The sequence below is a fragment of the Melospiza georgiana genome, chromosome 7 (assembly GCF_028018845.1).
Source record: "Melospiza georgiana isolate bMelGeo1 chromosome 7, bMelGeo1.pri, whole genome shotgun sequence".
Lineage (NCBI taxonomy): Eukaryota > Metazoa > Chordata > Aves > Passeriformes > Passerellidae > Melospiza > Melospiza georgiana.
Genome location: NC_080436.1, coordinates 30,347,960 through 30,369,661, shown reverse-complemented (window position 1 = coordinate 30,369,661; position 21,702 = coordinate 30,347,960). Strand labels below are relative to the sequence as shown.

At 43.1% G+C, this 21,702-nt stretch overlaps 1 protein-coding gene across 1 annotated transcript in view; it reads left to right on the top strand.

Moving 5' to 3' along the window:
• The window catches only part of ADCY5 (adenylate cyclase 5), a 201,968-nt gene that overhangs the window by 166,426 nt on the left and 13,840 nt on the right, over positions 1-21,702 (top strand). The window contains exons 9-14 of the mRNA XM_058028086.1: positions 4,639-4,661; positions 9,018-9,162; positions 10,779-10,876; positions 13,591-13,678; positions 20,276-20,392; positions 21,073-21,237. Of these exons, the coding sequence (XP_057884069.1) occupies positions 4,639-4,661; positions 9,018-9,162; positions 10,779-10,876; positions 13,591-13,678; positions 20,276-20,392; positions 21,073-21,237 (636 nt within the window). The remainder of the gene's footprint in view (positions 1-4,638; positions 4,662-9,017; positions 9,163-10,778; positions 10,877-13,590; positions 13,679-20,275; positions 20,393-21,072; positions 21,238-21,702) is intronic.

Here is a 21,702-nt window from a genome sequence, read left to right as displayed (position 1 = left end):
TTTTCCATGGTCCCTGTCTCTGGGAAGCACCTCTGCAAGTTGGCCTTAACTCTTACAAAGCTCATTTTGTAAGTCCAAAGTTATTTCAATTTCTGCTTTAACATCATGTAAGTTCTATTTTGACTTTGTTCTGGAGATGGAAACAGGGTAAGAAAATTCAGTTTCTTTGTCATTTTTCCTCCCAAGATCTTTGCTGGAGTTGAGAACGAAGTTTTTAAGGATGGAATTTATGCTTCCCACACACATTGCCATTAAGGAGGTCATGAAGCTCATCAGCCCCTCTACTGCCTTATTTTTGGAGTTAAATGAAAAGTTAAAAGCATATAAAATCTACTCCACTTTTCTTTGCATATTTACGATATGTTAATAATTGCAGCCAGTGTTCTCAGAGTTAGAATTATTATTTCTAATCGTTCTTGATTTGAAGTGTTATGGTGTAGCAATCAGCTTGTCATGTCTTTGACAAACACTTTGTCATTCTATTTAAGGAATCAGTTTTAATCTTCAAAGAAAAGGGCTTAGTTAATTTAGAAGTCAAGCTGAGAGATGGCAGTCATATGAGCTTTTAGCACAATAGATATTCATAAAATATCCCCCATAAAGTAGTAAGCCTTAGGGGCCATAGGGACTGAGGCAGTAATATTCCCTCTTTTCTTCCTCCTGCACATCTACTCCCACTGAGGATGTCAGTGTGGATTCTGAGTCACCTGACCTGCCATAAAACAATAAGGCTTTTTAAATAATCTCCTGTAGAAAAGACAAAAGAGCAGAGCCTTGAAGGGAGTTGATTCAGCTGAATTTGGGTTGTTCCTGAAGTCAAAGAGAGGACTTGTCTTAGTCTCAGAGAAATTATTAAATGCTATTACCTTTGCTTTTGCAATCTGATGGCAGAGTAATACAGCTTCCTGGGGGAATGAGGAAAACACCAGTATCAGGGATATTTAAAATGAGACTGAATAAAATTTGCATGAGGTCCTATGTGCAGCAGTCCATTAGTACTGTACTGTGGTCAGACCTATCTCATGCCTTATGGTCCCTTCCAGAAGGAAGGAATTTTGGCCTGAACAAGAGCAACTATCATCATGATTATGGAGCTATCCTTGAACTCCTGCAAACTCCTATCTGTCTGATTCTTGTAGCCATCGTCACTTTTGTCATTTTCACTCCTGCTGACAATTCCCAGCCTTTTCTTCATAGCTCCCTAGAAAACCACTGGCATTGTTTCAGTCTGCTGGGTACAAATCCATGAGCAGCCAAGAGGGGATTTATATTCTTAACTCCAGGAATTGATTATTCCTCTTCCTATCCCTTTACACTCCCTCTCCTAAATGACAGGCATCTCATTTTTATCAGCTTTTTTTGGGGGAGGTGGTCAGATTTCTGTATATGTTTGTGCAGAAATGCCAATTTTGACACATATCTGTGCAGCAGTACCCAAACAGGCTGAGCCCAGCCCCAGCCCAGCTGTCCAGCCTCCAGTGGATCACATGAGGGGTGCTGAACAGTGCCTTTAGCCCCTCGTATTTGGAAGTTTGGCCACCAGATTATGAGTAGGAATGAAGAAAAATCCATGTAGGCCATATTCCTGCAGGCTTGGTTGTGTGTTTATCCTGTGTATAACACAGACCATGGCAATTGATGGGAGCGGCCTTACTCTGAGCCATTGGCTGGAGCAAAACATCTGACTCCTGAAGATACTAAACTATTTGCCAGCTGGGGAGAAGGAAAAAAGACCAATATGTCATTCGTGCTCAAGCCTTGTGCAAGGGGAAGGAAATAATCTGAAGTGCAGATTCTTCAATGAACCGAGCATGCCCGCAAGAGTGGGAGAGGTGAAAGCACATTAACCAAAACCCAGGGGGAATTTCTCTCCCAACCCAAAGCAGGGTGAGCAGCACGACCCTGAGCACCTGATCACCTCCTCTGCCTGAAAGGCTTCTTGGTGAGTGAGTGAAACAGGGATGCTTTAGTGGAGAGGGAGGAAAAGCTCTGGTCATAGCCAGGTCCTAGAGGTGTATTTGCTCTATATCCTGGGAAAGTCTTCCAGTGCAAATAAGAAAGCTATCCTGTAATAAATGACCAGATTTTAAGAAGCTGTGTTTAAGGATTTTCTTCCTAAAATAATCCCACAGACCTTTCTCTAGAACAATTCCATTTTTGGCAATTCTGCTTGAAGAATCTTTAGTATGAAAAGGGAGCGTTTGAAGTGAATCATTTAATTTGCTTAACTTAAACAGGTTCCTACAACATTTAATTTTAAGCTGATTCTCTCTAATTAAAGTTCAAGTCACTCTTAAATATTTAGCCTTGTTAAATGAAGATCCAGGAAAGAAATTATGATAGTCTTTTTCTTTTCTGCTTTACTTGAAATATGTGTTTTTTTGGTCTTTAGTTTTGAAGCACCAGTTTAATTTGTGTTACCATCAAGAATAATTTCCAGAATTTCAAATACAATTTAGTATTGTAAATTGAAAAGCCAGATCAATTAATTCTCTTTTATTTTAGAAACTTTCCTTGTAACAGTTTTGCTGAGGGAGAGAAGCAGAGCAGAATCAAACTCCATATGGGTTAAGTGTTCACCCATATAAATGGCCAGTTAAATATTATCCATGCTTGAAATATTGGGGAAATTTTTGAGGATATGCTTGCTGAGGTGCTCTAGTAACTTGACCTGGTCAGCCTGTGTCCTCAAACTTGTGCATCCCAAAGGCAGGAGTGTGAGATCTGTGTTTAGTTTGAGGAATTCAGTGGGATGGAGGGTCACACAGCTGGTGGTGAAAATCAGACCATTTTAGGGGACTCTCCCACTGCACTCAGTCATCCAGTTCCCAACTGCCTAAGCTTGAAAAAGTTAGTGACCTTCATATCTGTCTAATAAAGTACTGGCTGTTTTCTCATCCCTTCCCTCTGCTTATTTTTTGGCTGGTAGCTATTCATGTTCAGTTGACTTTTTTTGGTTTTTTTTCCCAGCCTAACTGACAATGACACCAGACAAATTAGTGAGCATTTTGTCTCCATGATTAATCAGTGAGCTTTCAGTTTTGTCACTGTGTGGTAGGATTACTTAGAGGATAAATAAATAAATCAATCAGATATTTCTGACAGCTGTAAAATAATTAGGCAAAAGAGGAAGGGAAAAAACCACCCAACAAAAAGTTGAATGATCACTCTTTAACATGAAATCAGAAAGTACTTTTTTTTTTTTACTCGAATAACTAGCCATGCTAACATGCTAATCAGCATTATTATTTCCTTCTTCCCACTGAATCTGCTGGTGGCTGTGACATTGGACTGAGAGACTTCCTTGATCTGAATTTTCAATGGGTTAAGTTGGAGTGGCAGTTTCTGTTTAGGAGTGTGGTTTTAATCTGAAACAGAGTATGCAAAAATGGGAATTGCTCTCTCAGTGAATCACAGTCCTGGATGCTGACCTGAGTGACAGACCTCAGTTTTTCCCTCTGGCAAAGCTGGTGTGTTGGCTTTCCTTCTGCCATGTGGCCACACTGCTAACTCACTGCAAGGGCAAAATCTGTTCTCATTTAGTATCTGGTCAATGTTGTTGTTTCTGATGGTTTTGGACAAGGCCCCTGTGGGAAGACTTTTGCCCAAAGATGTTTGATTTTCCACAGTCAGGATGGATTTCAGTGTGCTGCCCCCAGAATGGCTGCTGCTGCAGGTCCAGCAGCTGGAATATCCTCACATGCCCTGAGCAGCTTTGGCCTGAGGTCCCTGGGAGAAAAACAAAAGCCATTCTTCATATCTCCCAGCTACATTTGTTTTATGTTTTGGAACACAGGGTACAAACTCTGTGCCTTAGTATTTGACCCTATTTGTCAAATATACAACTTTTCTTAACTACAGTTAAATTTAAGCCAAGATGTCAGAGGGCACATTTTGTTTCAGCCCATGCAAAATGGCAATTTTGATGTAATTTGGTCTGTTAGGTATGTTAATGCTAAGCAAATAAACTTTTGCCCCCATATAAAATTTTGTCTAAGGCCTTCTAGCCATGACAACTATGGATGACTCATAAATACTTAATCCATTCAGGTGGTCCTGAAAGAATTGTGAATATTTGGGCTATTGCAAATAATATAAATAATTCCTGAAATCTCATTCAAGAAAACGTGTTCTGTGTGTGCATGTGATGAGGGGAGGAGCAGGGAAACCCCTGGCAGAGATGAAAACCAAAATGCATCCATTGCTCTTAGCTGAGCCCTGACATAAAGAGATGCAGCCTTGTTGAATACAGGGGTTGATTTATGTTATTGTTCTGAGTTTTGTTTCAAGCAAAACACATCCTCAGTTACAATATCAATACAATTTCCATTGTGTCATTTGTAATGGTGACTGCTAAAAAGAAGACACCTGAAATAAAGTGTGCCAGCAGTCAGCTGAAACATTTCCTTTATCTGCACTTCCATGAATTTATATCTGAAGGAATGTGTTTTTCCAAAGCTGCTCTGTCTGCCCGCTGGCAGGGCTGCACGAAATATTGTTGTGGGTGGGAAAAGCTGTCCATCCACACCTAACAAATGAGTGCCCTGGAAAGTCCCCTGTGAAATCTGTTCCCGGGATGCTTTGTGTTCTCAAGGTCAGCCTGTTTGCTCACCCTTGTGCTCTTTTCCTTTCTTTCAGGGTTTCGAGGACCCCAAGGACAAGTAAGCAAATTTACTTCTGTAATACACTGTTATGTTTACACGTTTGGGATTTTTTTTTCTCATATTAAAACAGGACAAAAATTGATGCCCGGAAGCCAAAAATAATGCTTGGGCTCCCCAGAGGTTTGTCCTGGAGGGACAGCCAGCTGAGGGCACAGGATTGACTGATGTGCATTCAGAACAGCCACTGCCCTCAAAACATTTATTTGTTTGGTGCTTCTAACTTGCTTTTATAATTAAAATGCTTTTGCTGCACTTCCCCTTGCCCCAAATAATCTCCACTCTTTGAAAATAACCCAAGACAAAATCTTCCTCTAAAGTATATACAAGTGTTGGACATCTCCAATAAGAAAGGTTTATGTGTGTATTGAAATGCCTGTATAATTTCTGAGTTTGTTTATATTTTATATTACTCATTATTGCATATTACTTATTTCTGCATATAAAAATAAGCTCAGAAATGATAACTTGTTTGAAAAAGTAAATTCAAAGTTTAATGGTCTAAAATATAGCCAAATTTTAGCAGCATTTTCATTTTTTTTTCCTAGAGAACTTTAGAGAAATTATTAAAACAATTTCATGAGAGTGATATTTTGAAAATTTACCTTTGGAGGAAAAAACCCAAGCACATTCACGTTTTAACTTCTTCAACTGGACACAATTGTAAAAGCATTTCCTGTGTTGAAGTTGTTTAGAATAATTTCATGTTCAGTCCTGCTGAATGGCATTAATTACAAGCTTGCTTAGAGCGAGTCAGGCAACAGTAGAGAAGACTGATGCCTAAATTATGTTGCTGTTGCTCTTTGTCATGTTTGTCAGGCTGAGTGGATTTCTGTGAGCTGGGACAGGTAAATGCTTCTGTGAGCTCTAGGCATCCAGCTGTGGGAAAATTCACATTATGGTGGAGAGCAGCTGCATAAATGGAAAGTGATAACTTTGAACATGGCAATATTAAGAGTCATTCTCTCCTTCCCTTGCCCTTCCCTGCAAGCTGGTTTTTTTGTGACATTTAGCTCTGTGCACCCTGGGATGTTTCTCTGGTGCCACTGTTCAACTGTTTCCTGTTGTATCCAGGGATGTTGGGAAACTCCATTGATGTTGAAAAGAGTTAACAGATAACAACAAAATAATTCATAGGAATACAGAAATTTTCAGTATCCCTCATGAAACAGTATTTTTCCTCATAGTTTCTGCTAGAAAACACAGAAATCAGCTGCCTCAGTGCTGGTCCTCAGGAGAGCCACCCAACAGCTGAGGAGCAGCATCTCCTCTGTTGCTCCAAGGGCCATAATCTCTGTTCTCCACCCTATAGTTTGAAAGGTTCCTTGGGCTGTTACAGCCAATAGCTGAGCTGTCTCACTCAGGGTGGTGCCAGCTTATTATACAGATTTCAGGATTTTTGCATTGCTGTTCAGTACCAAAAGAAGCTACTACTTGCCTCTGGTTCTCTTTATCCAGAAATCTGTTTAACTCAAGTACAAAGATTTGGCAAAAATAAATCTCTAGCAGAGTATGTTCATGGTGAGAATGGTTAAAATTAGATTCCTAAACCATGTCAGGTCCTGAGGCAGTTCCTTCATGTGCAGAAATACTGAGGGTCAATACTTTTGTCTGGCAGCAAGGGAAGACGTGGGCAGCACACATCCCTGAAAACAGGACCAAACCTCATGTGCATGAGTGCAGGTTTAGTTACTCAACCTAAGCATGAAGCATTTAAAATTATGGCACACATGTAGTTTTGGCAGTGGTCACACTCTGCATTGGCAGAGAGTAATTAAATCAGCAGCACATTTTTGGACCACTCTGAAGCCAGAATCTCTGGGTTAATTGGTAGCATTCACATTTGAAAAAGTTGCTACAAGCTCTTGTTTGTGCTGTTCTGTCCCTTGACACAATTTTCTGTTGGCTACATTTGATGAAACCTCAGCACCGCTTTTAGGATGTGTTTTTGGAAGTGTCATGGCAGCCTGAAATCCTCATTCCATCCTCCCCTCCATCAACCATACTATATCAAAAGGTATTTTGACATCTGAATTTCATTAATCTGTGGCAGTAGCTCAGCTCTGACTTACAGGCACTGCCTCCAGGGCACTCCTTAGAACTGGGAACTTTAGTATGCCAATTTAAAATCACATTTATGCAAATGTACCCCAACTTGCTGCACTGTAATTTAGCTTGGGTACAATGGGCTGTGAAAGTAACCTGAACAGCTGAGGCTGTGCGAGGTGACTGAGCTTCCCTGCAGTCTGTGTGAGGGTGGCTGCCCACTGCCAGTGTCCCAGCAAGGCAATTTCAAACCTGCAGGGGTAACTCCACACAGCTTGCAAGCTTGGAGCTTACTGTAGTGTTAGAAACACCCTGAGCAGTAAAACAACCTAGTACAGCCCTGCAGGCAGCTGAGGTGGACACCAAGCAGGCAGGTTCTTGCGACTGGAACTGGAAATGTGAGTGCTCTTTGCCAGCTGCTGAGCTGCCCCTGGGCTGGGTTGCAGCGCAGAGCGCATCCTGTGTGCGGAGCGGGGAAATGGGAATGGCCCCAGTGTGTACAAACTCACAGGGCCTTGGAAGGCATTCTGTAAATACAAACCCTCATGATTTCCTTGCTCGTTTTTATGAGCCCAGAAGACGCTGCAAGGACTGAGTGAAGCAAAGCAGCATCCCCTTGAATGCTCAAGCAGATGTACTTCCTCTGAGGAAGTAAATGTCCTGACCTTGTAGGAAAAAAACTACTTTTATTTTCAAAGCTGATTATATGAATTTCTAGGAACTAAATAACTTCTAGAGCCCCAAAATAAAAAAACTCTTTCCCCCAACCCCTTTGATACTAAGGTTGACTAAAATAGAGATTGGACCTTGAGAAAACTAGGCTTGTAACTGCTGTATGGCCACTGAGTAGATGCCACTGCTGTGCTGTCATGACCCAGGTAAGGAGCAGACACATTTAGCTTGCTGGCTGGGTCTAGGAGTGGTAGAATGGAAATGAGCAGATAGACCTGATTTATTTTTCTCTTCATCTTAAAATCTGAACCACTTTTGCAGAAAGCTTTGAAAGAGCCTTCCTTTTGGAAAGGGACCTTTAACTTTTAAAACAGAGGCACAATCTGATTTGTGAGCTGCTTTCCAGCACAGCCTTACCTGTGGGAGCCTGCTGGCTGCAACACAGGGTGCATTGTGTGCTCTGGTGCAGTACAAATGAAACAGGGAAATAAAGCAGAGTAGCTTTTCATCGTGCTTGTCAGACCCCAGGATTTTTCCTCCAGAGTTGGGGAGGGTCACACAGCAGGAGCCCAGGGCTGCTGTGGCACCCTGGGATTTGCACACAGAAATAGTTATCTGTGGCAATATACCCTTGTGCAAGGGAGGAGCATATTCCAGTGGATAACTATTGGCAAACCCTGGGGATAACCTGGGCAATCATGCAAGCAGAGCAGAAAAACAGCACTTCAGGATTAGCTTTTAATTTCTGCCTATAGCTTGTCTGAGGGCAGGCCATTAAAGTGACAGCATCAAGTCATTAAAATACTGTTAGATTTTAAAAATAACTAGAATCTGGGGAGGTGCTTCAGGTTTCCTCATCCTCAGTGCAAAACGCCTCAGGACAATTAAGTTTACAGTTTTATTTTTTCTCAACAGTTTTTGAAAATCAGCTTCATTTTTCTCTAGCTACACAGAGATTCAAAAAAACAGTGGCACAAAATATTATAATCTTGTTCCACATATTTAGAAAGCAGAATCAAATTTGTATTTTTTTTCTGTTGCCTTTTTCTTCTGCAACCTTTCCTTAAGTAAATATCTTGTGAACAGATTTTTCTTTCTGTTTTATACTTTATACTCATAAGTAACTGTGTGAAGGGGAGTCAGGCCACATTTTTTCCTGAAATGTTTGTTCTGTAAACAATTTTTTCTCAAAAAGGGAAAATTGTTCAAGTTTGGAAATTTTCTTAATAATATTTACAGAAATTGTTATTAGAAAGCATGAAATATGACTGGAGGCATAAATCATTTTTTTCAGTGCAGGCACTAACAGCTACAGCAGTAGAGCAGTGCAGGGAAGGATAAGTCACAGGACAAGGGGAAGGAGGCTACCCAGTGGTTTTAGATAATGAGGGATGGAAATGAGACCTGAGTGCAAGGAATGTAGTATAGACACAGTGCAAATAAATAGAAGCCTTGTAGTAATGACTTGGGACTGGCAGTGAGCTCTAGAGCTGGTACCACTCCCTCTCTGCTCCCAGTCCCTTTCCCAGCTGGAGCAAAATGCCATTAACCTCTAGCTCATTATGCACTGCAATAACACACGGTGCAGAGGCAGAAATCATCTTGTGCTCTTGTGCTCCCTTTCCATGGCATCCCCAGGAGCACCCAGGAGAGCATGAACCCAGAGGATGAAGTGGATGAGTTTCTGGGCCGGGCCATTGACGCCAGAAGCATCGATCGGTTACGCTCGGAGCACGTGCGCAAATTCCTCTTAACATTCAGGGAGCCTGACCTGGAGAAAAAGGTAACGCTGCCCAGAAAGCATTGCAGTGGGTCAGCCAGGCTTGTTAGGAGTTTTAATCCTCCTGCAGAAGGTCAGGCTGTTATATCTAGGGTTTAAGCTATGGTTTGGGTGCTGGAGGTGGGGTTGTGATTTTAAAAAATCCATGCTTCTTCACGGAAACTTTAATATAACTTGTTGTAAAAAAAATCACAGTCAGCTGAAGGGAGCACTGGCCAGGAAAGCCATTTCTATCAGACACACATGAATGTGCAGTGATAAGCAGTAAAGGGAATCCAGAATAAACCAGGTTTTTTTTCTCTGACTTTGAGACTCCAAACTGAGATTGCAGTCACCCCTTATCTCCTTCAAATCATTGGAGAAACCCATTTCAGCCTACCTAAGCTCCTCTGGAGGGACTCCTCTGCCCTTTGTCCCCATAGAGCCTCAAGTACTATTAGGGCTCATTGGGATGCAGTCTGTACTCTGGATATTTTTAGGAACCCATTTTAAGCAAGAAATAGTTCTCTATCCCACAAATGTGAGAAAGGGGAGTAACAGACCTCAAGCTCATGAGCAGTTGATTTCATCCTGATCTGGTTTTAGATATTGCTGTCAGGCAAAGACCATTTCCCTGACTATATAGTAGAGACTATCCGTTATCATCAGCTCTAGATGGCTGCAAAGTTAAATTTCCAAGTCTAATTTCTAAGTCTAGAGGTACCTGGATGACATTATTAAAGGTACCATGAGAAATGATGGGTTTAATTGCACAAAGGAAGTGATCCTTTTTTTCTTTCATTTTTTATTCAAGCACATATCCTTAGGATGCTTGAGTGGTCTGTGGGTTAAACTCGTTATTCCATGGAAAACACTTCATAATAAGTCTGCACTAATTATTTTATAATTTTATTTAGAATCGGTCTTTCCTTGACAAGAATGACTACCTATTACAAAAGCAGAGCTTTTGAGGATTTACAGCTGTTCAATGAATCAGTGTGGGACTGGATAAAAGCTCGAGCATGTAATTTCCCCCCACTCCTCCTCTTCAATTTTATAGCTGAAAACTGCCAGGGAAATCAGCGGTTCACCTGTTCAGAGCACCTTTTATTTTGTGGTTCAAACACTGATATGGTCTGTGCTGAGAACTGAGCTCCAAGCTAAAGAAAGCATCTCTGGGAATGGGGTGCAGCTCCCACGTGGCTGATACGATGACAAGAAGCTGGAAGGAGTGACTGTGTGACAAGCACAGCAGCCTTGCACTGCCATTAGAATAAGTCATCTGCACAAATGCAAGGTTTTCTCATCAGCAGCATTTGTCCCTCTCGGAGGAAACTTCCCATGCGAGAAGTTTAGGTCTGATGACCGTGACCTAGAATCTTGGTCCCAGATAATGCATTTCTGTTCCTCTCGTGCAGGGGGCAGCTGGTGAATCCTCTCTTCACCCAGCTCTGTGGGTTTCTGCCCTGTCCTTTGGGCCTGTTCTTGCCCTTACAGATTGCCTGGGAGAGAAGGGGAGCTGGGAATGTTGTTTTATACCAGCACTGCTTTCCAAGGACGTAGACAAAAGCCAAGTAAGAAGTTTTTTATGGCAGCCAGTCATATTTCCCACTAACATAATAACTGTGGTTTTTTTGCAGTACTCCAAGCAGGTGGATGACAGGTTTGGAGCCTATGTGGCTTGTGCCTCCCTAGTCTTCCTCTTCATCTGCTTTGTTCAAATCATAATCGTGCCACAGTGAGTACCCGTTCATCCCTTTGTTCCCATCTGCTCCCCTCCTCTATTCCAGCCTACTTTTCTTTGTTTTTTCCTTGAAAATTCAGAACTCCAAGGGGAAGACAAAAATCCTTAAATAATTCATGCTCAAGTGATGCATGGTGCTTATTGTTTTACCCATTTCTAGTGCAGATTAAAACCTCTTCACTGGCATGTGAGGATTTCTGTTTCCCCAAAGTGATTTCTCTTATAATTTACCTTGATCTTAGGAAATTCAGTTCAGCACATTTATAAGCCTGTGGAAAACAAATATCACTGAGTAGGAGGGACTGGCTACCAAAGGCATAGCACACACTCACAGCACAAGGCTGGGCTGCCCTCTTGTCTAAACACATTGGGACATGGAGGTGGAAACCCATCACAGCCTCATTGCTCAGAGCACTGAGTCTCAGGATCTGCTTTGCAAAGGAGGATAATCTCTCATACATTTATTCTTCTGGACTCAGAGCAGCTGGGCAAGAGAAGAGATAGAGAGGAGATTGAGCTGCACATGCCTGAGCTTGTGGCTCACTCCAGGTTTCAGGGTTGCTGTCATTTCTTTTCCCAGGCAAGAATGGCAAAAGCTCCTCAGGGCTATGGGGCACAGTGCTCTTGGCCCACTGCACTGGTCTGCAGCTTTGCCTGCAAGGCACAGCTCAACTCACTAAATCTCTTCCAGCAGTGAGTGAGCTCTGCAGAAATGGGACTTCTCAAAGAGTTCTTTAAAAGTCACTTAAAATTACAGCATGTGGGTATTTCCTATAATCTGGTTTAGTAGCAATAATACACCATTCACTGAGCAATGCTGTGTTGGAAATAAATTTAGAGTTAGTAATTTTTAAACTGAAGAACAAGATCACAGAAACTATGAAAAGGCTCCAAATTTATCTTCCTTACAAGACAAAAAATTGTCCCTAAAGAAAGCTCCAGCACTATTTTGTGCCATCACAACTGTTTTCTATGTCTGTTCCCACCACTCTTTTTAGGCTGGAGACTAGTTTGCAGTGTTCGGATCAGATATTCAGAAGGTCACAGAAATAACACATAGTCTGATGTTTATCATTCACTCTCCCAGGCACAAGTGCTCACAGAAGGATTGAATCAGAAAAACAACATCAGGACAAATGCACAATGTAAACAGACAGGTCTGCTTTGGGAAACTGCAAGTGAAGCTGAAAGAGGCTCAAAATTGGAACTAGATAATTCTTAGCAATTAATGCAATGTTAATTACATCCAAAAATGTTCTCTGAGAGTAACTAATTTAACAGTGGCTTACACTTTGGACTTCTAAATATTACTGTCGTAACTTCACACCTGCAGAGGCCCTCTACCAGCCCTGTGTTGCTTATCAAGCTCCCTAAGCAGCCCCTATGCTGTCTCCATAAAACCCAGTTTAACACTTAAATGACAACTTGACAATTTCTCATGTGTGGCAGCCATATGGCTGCCTCCTTTGTATTATGCAGGAGCCATCCCTTATGGCAGTGTGGTGTAAATGTTGTGCTGTTCAGTCTCCTCCCATGCTGCCCATAAGGAGGGTGGTTGTTTATTTGGGTTTTTTTTTTTTTGCAAGTTCTGAAGTGTCCTTAGTCAGCCTGGCCTGTCTGTTTGGTTCAAGAGTAAATAAAATCTTATATTTTAACTGTAGGTCAGATACACTTCCCTTCACCTTTTGCTTTTTTTCTCCTTATATTTCAGTTGCATAGCTTTGGTCTTTTATTGAACACCAAGGGAAACCACAGGTGCATATGGGTCACCATCAGAGCTTCATGAAAGACACACCGTGGAATCAGAATTTGAAATAGAGACAGAATGTCAGTGTCAATTTATTAGGATAAAGAGGAATTGCTTTAAGGAATTTTTAAAAAGGCTCAAACAGAGAATTAGCAAGTACAATTATCCTAGTAGTCACGAGAGAACACAGAGAACAGCTGGCTTTGGTGTTGTTGCCCTCAATGTCACATTGCAAGAGTACTTCCTTTAGATTATGAGCAAGGCTGACTCCTGGGAGGAGGCCTATCCTGTCACACTGAGACCAATCACTGGGAAATTGGTGTTGAATCTCTTTGTGAGGAAAACAGATGAAAATTCACAGAACAAAGTTGGCCCTGGAATCCTCTTTGTACTTCAAAGTTGGGAGGAGCAGGAACCTCTCAGGCTGGCCAAGATAAGGCTGTTATCCCTGACTATCCTTATGCTGTGCTTGCTCACATCCCAGCACCAGACAGAGCACAGAGAGTGGTGCTGCACAGACATTCCCTGTGCAAGACAGGAAGCCATTCCCACTGAGATTATTCCCACCCAGCTGCACCTCAGCACTCAGCCTGCCTTCCTTCCCAGGGGTGCCCTGCCCACAGCCAGCTGGGGGCTGACCTGCCACAACAAGTTCTTCTGTCACCTCCCCTAGTGCACTAAATGTGTTTCAGTCCCACCTCTGTCACCCCAGCAGGAAGGTGATTGCTGTAAAAGATGCAGCATTCTCTGTTCTGCAGCCTGTCTGAATAATTCTAAATAGGCCAGAGGGTCTGTTGGTATTCCAGGCACCTCGTGTCTCCCACAGCTATCCTAATTGGAAAGCCTGTGCAGTGTGTCATAGCTTGTACAAATGTGTTCTGGAGAGCAGAGCTGCAGCTATTCTACACAATGTGCATTTAAAAAACAAAACAAAACCAACCAAACCTCTCTTTGATTTCAGCTCTACATTTATGCTGGGTTTTTTCCTGACCTGTTTCCTGATCCTGACCACGGTGGTGTTTGTTTCAGTCATTTACTCCTGTGTAAAGGTGAGTACTGTGGTTTCTTTGTAGTCCTCTGCCTAAGATAACCAGATCAGCAATCTGCTTCTTCAGCTAACAGAGTGTGTTTTGTTAGCCATCCTTTCCACACTATGTGATAAGGGTTACAGAAAAAGCCTTTGATAAGGCAGAATGAACTGCAAACAGATGCTAGGGCTGGCATCTCTGTAGCTCAGCAAGAAGTAATCACTCTGTGGATCTGCATGTCTATTAAGTCCCCTGCAGACACTCTCATATTGATATCAGAAGAGCACATTTTCCAATGTGGGACCAAGCCCTGACCATTCATTTCCTCCCTGTAAACTTCCTGCAGTGTTGCCTGTGTGCTGGCCCCTGCTGCATATGCCTGTTTGGGTAGGCAGATAATCAGAAGCAGAATATCATCAAGGAAAAATGTCCTGGAGGGAAGTAAAAGCCATAAACATATAGAATTTTATCAGCCTTTCTCACATGAGTGTACAGAGCTTCCAGCATTCACTGGGCTCTTTCTTGTAGCTGCCTTTGATCAGAAAATAAATACATTGTGTGAAGTCCAAAAACATATTAATTCTTCTTGTCAGCCTGTGGTAAACTGGCACTGAGCACTGTGGGAAGGGTGCTGTGCTCATCCATTTCACTCAAAGGTGTTCCTATCAAAAACATGGATGTGTTTCAGGTTTAGGGATCCTTCTAGCCTAGAAGTGTCTGAACATGGAACACACTCAGATTCAGGTTCCTTAGCCCAAGCTTAGCTTTGTTCCTCAGTGCCTGAAATAAAATAGCTCAGTAGCATTATGTTTCCAGCAGAAGAAACAGTGGGATAATGGATAATGTCAGGCAGATGATTTGTCTCACTTTAATTATCTTCTCTGTGCCATTTTCAACAGTTGAATGTGGGTGCTCTTGACAGACTTGCACCTTACATGTCTTTTTGATTTTTTTTTTTTAAGTTAAATTTGGAAATTAAGCCTTGCTTTCTCATATAATAAGAGCTGCAGAGTGTTCCCAGTGACAGAATCTTCAACTTCTATTTGAAGTTAACGACTCACTCACAGGGTTTCCTTTGGCCTTATGACAATATTAAAGGGAGCCTAGTTTCTAAGTGCAGCATCCCATTGGTTGGGCTTGTTTACCAGCAATGAGAAGCAGAGTCAGAAATAACACTGCTGATAGGAAGGCTTGGGTGCCCTGAGCTGGGAAATGGTACCCAACAGATGCCTGGTTGTACTTGCTGTGTCCATTGCACTTGAGGATGCTACTGAAAATCATCCATTTGTAAACAGGTGTCAGCAGTTCATGTGATTAGCAGTTAATTAACCACCAATGTGACAAGATTCAGTTCACAGCCACAGTGAACTTGGGAATTTCGTGCTGCAGGTCTCTGGCAGCACCATCCCAGCACTCTGCCAGCCAAGCAGGGCCACCCCAGGTCCCTGGTTCTGCTGGGACAGGAGCTGGGGCAGCCCTGGAGCCCTGGAGCACCCCAGCTGCCTGATCCAAGGCTCAGAGCTGTTTGTCACCCAGTGGCATTTACAGGCCACTGCCACATACTGACAGCAGCACTCAGTTCTTCTGTCATCATTCAAATCCTCTGGTTATGGTTTGGGCTTTTTGGTTAAAATTATTGCTGGTCTTAATTACTGATGAATTTAAAAGGCACACAGGACTTTTCAGTCCCTAGGATGTTAGGCAGATTTCATTCTTGCTTTCTTTGTCTTGATCTTCCAAATTCCTCTAGAAGAAGTCTGTTCAGTGGTGCCTCCAACTGTTTCTAGGCTGGCTTTGCCTCAGTGCATAGGCTCTGGATGCACAAGACATCAGAGGGAATTCAGAATAACATCAGAATTTAATGGGATTTTCTGAAGCCCCTGACATTTCCAGCAGTGAGTTTTCATCCCCACAACATACTCACGTATAACATCCAGTGTGGCTTCTCTGCAGAGATTGCAAATATTGAAAATATTGAGCCTTCTAGCTCAGGTTCCTTTCTGATTACCTCTTCTTAGTGCTCCAAATTAGCCTCTGCTGACAACACCTGATTATGAGATGGCTTGTTTAGGGAACAGGTACTTCTAGCTTGTCAGCTCCATGTCTGATGGCAGCAGCTCCTAATAGCTGCAGCCCACTTCTGTCATCCAGAACAACATCTTTGTGTTTCAAGTCTTTGATTTTTAAGCAGTGAGTTTACCCAGCCCTTGGATAAGGGGTGTTATTTTATTTCTGTACTCCTCATTGCTCCAGGAAACACACACCTGCAGAAGGAAGGCAGTTTTGCAGATCCTTCAGATGAAACCCCTAAAGACAGAGATGTCAGCATTGTTTGTTTTGTTTCACACTCAGATGTGGGAGAGGAGAGCATGTGTTTTAAATACCAGTGGTTCATTCCACATGAAGTTGGAAAGCAGGTGTTCACCCCAGGACATCAGCATAAGCACAACTTTTGCCTGTTTGCTGTGCTGTTGCATGATAAGTGTCTCTTTTTTCTTCCTCTTTCCAGCTTTCATGTGAGATTTCCCCTCCCTGTTTGGCCTCCCCAGCTCTGCCTTTGACAGTGGCCAGCAGGCTTGTTCTGAACAGCTTGATCATGTTTTATTTTCTTTTGCTGTCATGATTATCTTCCACTATAAAATTCTCCACGGACTAGAAGTTGATCCTGGAACTGCCAGCACAGCCAGCTTGGCTTTCCAAGTTTCTTCAGCTGTAATAAACAAGAGAGTTCCAGTTCTTTGCTTTGATGCTCCATGAAGTCTTGGCCACTGTGAGGTGGTGTCCCTTCCCAGTAGAGTCTAAGGTCATGGGAACCAGGGTCCCTTCTCAAATACTCTGCTGACAGACATCTGTTTTGCTACTAACTTATCAAGTTTGTGGTTTTTTCTTAAAATCCTTTAACTTCTGGTATCTACACTGCTGTGTGGAATTCAACTTCTTGCATGGTTCTGGGAGAACACAGGAGAGAAATTTCAAGTTATCCTTTATGAGAAAATAAGCTTTTCTGTAGCTCTACATAGGTGTAGCTTGCCCATCACATCCTTTGCCTCCAAAAGCTGGTCTAGATGCTCCTAAAGCATTTGGGTTTTTTGTCTCAATCAGGAAAATAAAACCCTCTGAAAACTGTACTTTTTTAATAGACTAATAAATCACTGTGAAATAAGTTACAGAAATGGACTTGCAACATCAAGTTGCCTGGAGATGTTGTCTTTTACTGCAGAAGCATCTTAATGTACTTCAAAATGACTCAAAGGCTTTTATTACAAATTGAAAAATCAGACCTTAAAGACCTCATCTTACAACATAACAGCAATTATCTAAGCAGTTTTCCATACCCACACTAGATGTTAAGAAGACAAAAAGAAGAAATATTTCTCTTCTGTCCTACATCAGCTGTTGTTCCAAGGAGTTTACTTTCTTTAGAGTAATTTCATCATGCAAATGACTGGAGGTTATGGATTATTTTCAGTGTCACACACTTCTTGTTGGATCACTTTTTAAACTTGTACTTTCACCTGCACAGCAGTGTCCTTTCTTCACCTGCACTTACACATTTCAATTCAGAGTGAGCTGGAATCAACTGGACAATCCAATTTTCTTTTTTCCCATTGTGGTTATATTTCTTTACATGGGGATTTAAGAGTGCTAATGAGTGACCCCACCTTGTGTGGCTGCCCAAACATGGATCTCAGCTGCCCAGATGGATCACATCCTTGCTCTCAGCTCCTTCTCAGGAGTGCAGATGGGTCTGGGAGCTGCCATTTCATCAGATCCCTGTTTGTCACTCAGGCAGGATTTGAGTGTCTCTTTGGACAGTACAAGCCAATGGCCCACCAGCAGTGCTGCTTGGATTTTCACTGTACTGTCCTGATACTCTGCTTCTTTTATGAGCACAGAAGAGGTCTTATTTTTGTTTTTTCGAAAATGGGAGGGAAAGTCATCTTCTTTCCTTTTTTTTCTACTTTTATGCTATACCCCTGACTTGTGGATGTTTTTATGGGAGAAGCACTGCATGAATGGAGCTGAATTGTCAGACCTGAGATAGGCTCCCCATGTCTGTCATAGAAATCCTTCAAGCTGCAGGTGTTCCTGGTGTCCAGCTGCCTCCGTGAAACGGGGAGAGCGTGATTTATGTGACAGGGCCCCCACGAGTGTTCATGAGGCTGAGGTTCCTCAGAGGCATGGCATGACTGTGCTGTTGCACTCTCAACTGTAGCCCTGACCTCCTATGGGCTTTGGCATTTCTTTCTTCTTCAGGACTTTTCCCAGCTGTACTTGTTTACTGACCTAAAATTTTTCCTAGTTTGCAAAGTAACGAGAACCAAGATTAATACAAAGAAAACATGTTTTCATTAGAATTCAAGTGTCTTCCACTGATTGCTTTGCTTGATATCTCAGGCTTGGTTCAAAGTCAGGCTTTTTTGGGATTGTTGGCAGCAGGGGCTTGAGCCAAGATCCACAACAAAAAACTCCAAAGTTTTATTTAGGTGCCTGATTTCCCAGAGATTGCAGATGGAAGTTAGATCCCTGAATACCTTTGTGGAGCTTGGCCTTGAGGCCTAAACAAAGAGATGGCAGGAAAACCTGTCCTGCTCTAATCTAGTGAGAAAACTGTCTAAATGCAGTACAGATCCTCCTCCTTCCAAATCCTGAAGGGGCTAGAGCAGAGGAAAGCCCCATTGGATTTTCCATAACCCAGTTCGAGAAGGGATCTGCTAGATGACATCTGTGTGGAAGCAGCTGGACATGGTAGGGCAAAGGGATATTTGGTTCATGGCTTATCAACAAAGCTAAGGATTTCTATGTCACCAGGGTTTATTTGTGAGAAAAAGGTGTTTTCCTTTGTTTTATAGTGGCTGCCACCGAGCCTGAAGGATTGCATAAGCTTCCAGTGCGTTTCAATCAATCCTCATTCAGTGCAAATAAGTTACAACCCCCCTTTCCCCTTTTCTCCAGTCCCCCACAGAGCCTTGTTCTCTACTTTTACCTGGAGCATGTGCTGGTAGCAGGTGAAATCAACTCTTTCAAAACTCTTGCCACAGCCTCTCCCTGCCTCTGTGAAGAGTCTCCAGCTAATCAGCTGCAGCACTCGGTAATTACACTGCAGGGCTGCTGTGTGGGAAGCACAGCACTGACAAAATGTTGCATACCCAAAGATGTAAGAGTGAAGGATAAAAGGGAAAAGCAAGACTTTTAATAGAAACATTAGTCATAGTTAAATTGCAGTGCCATGGCGCTGTGCTGCTGTTTCTTTGTGTCTCTAAAAATACCCTCTAGTGGCTTGGTTAGTGGTGCAGTGAGTAAGGGAGGGGAGAGCTGGGCTCTGGAAAAGGCTCTGGTGGTGCTGGGCAGGGCCCCTCTGCCCTGCTGGGGTGGTGTGGAGGGGCAGGGCACTGTGGGAGGACAGTCTCCCACGGGAGCACAAGGGTTTCCTGGCATTCCTGCTCCAGCCCTGAGCTCCCACTGGCACAGCTGTGGCTGTGCTCACAGGGGTCCGAGGATAAGGGAAGAGATGAAGATTTGACCCCATGTTTCAGAAGGTTTGATTTATTATTTTATTATATATATTATATTAAAACTATACTAAAAGAACAGAAGAAAGGATTTCATCAGAAGGCCAGCTAAGAATAGAATAAGAAGGAATGATAACAAAGGCTTGTGGCTCAGACAGAGAGTCCGAGCCAGCTCACTGTGATTGGCCATTAATTAGAAACAACTACATGACACTAATTACAGATCTACCTGTTGCATTCCACAGCAGCAGATAATCATTGTTTACATTTTGTTCCTGAGGCCTTTCAGCTTCTCAGGAGGAAAAATCTTAAATAAAAGATTTTTCATAGAAGGTGTCTGTGACATACAGCGGTGCCACATGAAGGGACAGGGGTGCCTTGGCTGTGTCCTGGACATTTGCAGCCAGAGCAGTGCAGGGAGGCCTCAGGCCATGCCAGGGGTGGCCAGGCTGGGAAGGGCAGGGTCAGCTCTGCTTTCCATCTGCAGTGGATGCTGCAGTCAGTAGCCATCAGCAGGAGTCCCTGGGCCAGCTGGGCTCCCTGACTGCCCTCAGCCACGGGGATTTTTGTCACTGTGAGTGTGGAGCAGAGTGCCACAGCCCAGCCTGCGCCAGCTGATCTCTGCAGAGGGCCTGACACATCACAGGGCTGGCCTGGGCTGGTTTCAGTCACTGTCTGAAATGGCACCAGAGAGCCCCACGACACGCCTTGGTGATCAAAGGGACATGACATGCACTCTCATTTCTGCGTTTGTAAATTTTTGCTCCAGTAATTTCCAGGCTCAAGCTCCTGGCTATTTCAGTTACAGATGGCTTGTGGTTTGCTTCTCACGACAGGATGAGCACAGCCCTGCAAGCCATGCTATCTGGGCTCAGGAGCCATCACTCCCATTAGGAAGGCTAAGTAGATTTGGAGAGCCAGCTGGGCCTGCTGCCACGAGGCAGACACGTCTCTGCCTGCCCTTGTCCCAGAGCTGCCATCCCCCATCACATCCTCCATCCACACAGACCCACGCTGAAGGATGCAGGCAGCTCAAATGCAGGTTGTAATCTGTAAAACAAGCGAGGATTTGATGTGTCTATTTGATTTTTTTTCTCTCTTGCAGCTTTTCCCAGTTCCTCTCCAGACTCTTTCTAAGAAGATTGTACAGTCTAGGACCAATAGTACCTTAGTTGGAGTCTTTGCCATTATCCTGGTTTTTCTGTCTGCCTTTGTCAACATGGTATGTCCATTATTTCCTTTTGATCCATCCAGTTCTGCATTGTTCTCTCATTGATGCTCTGCAGCATTGTGACACTTAAAACCACTGAATTTAACATGACCCTGCCTAGGACTGAAAACATCTGAGGTTGGTGCCCTTTGCTTTTTGGGCACAGAAAAGAAATGGGAGGCCATCCCCAAAGCCCATTATATGCCTGGCACTGATTTGTGCCCAGGTCCTTTTGTGATTTTTTAAATGCTTCTGCTCCAAGTACAGGAGCCCACCTGATGCAGATCCCTGCAGGAAGGGCTGGCACAAGGCTGAAGTGTTAAATAACACACACTGTAATAACTCCCACCATACTGAGTGGGACATAAGTGTTCCTTGGGCTTGGTGCCAGCCCTCCACGGGGCTGCCTCCTGCTCCAAGGGCAGGGATCAGCTCATGGGCACGGTGGTGACTCTGCTTTGAGGTGCACTTTTGGGACTGAGGTGGCTGTTCTCTGGGGCATGGATTTTGTTAATTCATATTTTGGGGAAGAAAAAGCATAGCTACTGCACATGCAGTAAAACCTAAGCTGATGATTTCATCTTGAGTATTTTGCTACAGCGATTTCCAAGGGGCTTTTAAACTGATATAAACTATTTTGTTTTCTTCTCTTTGTCTGTGGTGTGGAGTTTAATGCCAACTTTGTTTTGCAGTTCATGTGCAGCACTGTGGATCTTGCCAGCTGCATGGCTGCTGAATACAACATCACTCCTGACCGGGTGGACATTTGCCTTATCAGCAACCTGACTTCCAACTACAGCCTGGGCACCTGGCAGGGGTTCTGTGACAGCCCTTTGCCCAGCTGCAACTTTCCAGAGGTATTGCTTGGAAAAAATGGGTTTCAGAGGTCTGTCTGGAAAAAGGCTATCAAATCTTTGTGGTAAATCTCGGTGATTCTGAGGAAAACAAGGTTGTTCTTGACTGACATTACAGAACTGACACAGGCAGACTTAAGTGTCTGAAGTTATTATCATGAATCCACATTCATGTTTAAGTTCCTTCAGGGCTGAATAATTAGTAGGCTTTTAAAATAGTTGGGTCCTGTCTGTAGCAGGGGAAATGTCCCTCTCCAAGAGGTCCTTAATGGCATGCAGAACTGAAAGTCATTTCAAAGGAATTTGTGGGTGCTCAATTTTAAAAATCAGTTCTCTGAACATCAGTGTCTAGTCATAGATTTGATGCTTCCCTCCATTGTTTTATATCCTGATGAAAAACTTGGCTTATATATTCTTTCCCAAGGTATGGTAGGTCTGGCCTCAGACAGATCAGACAGTGGTCTGCTT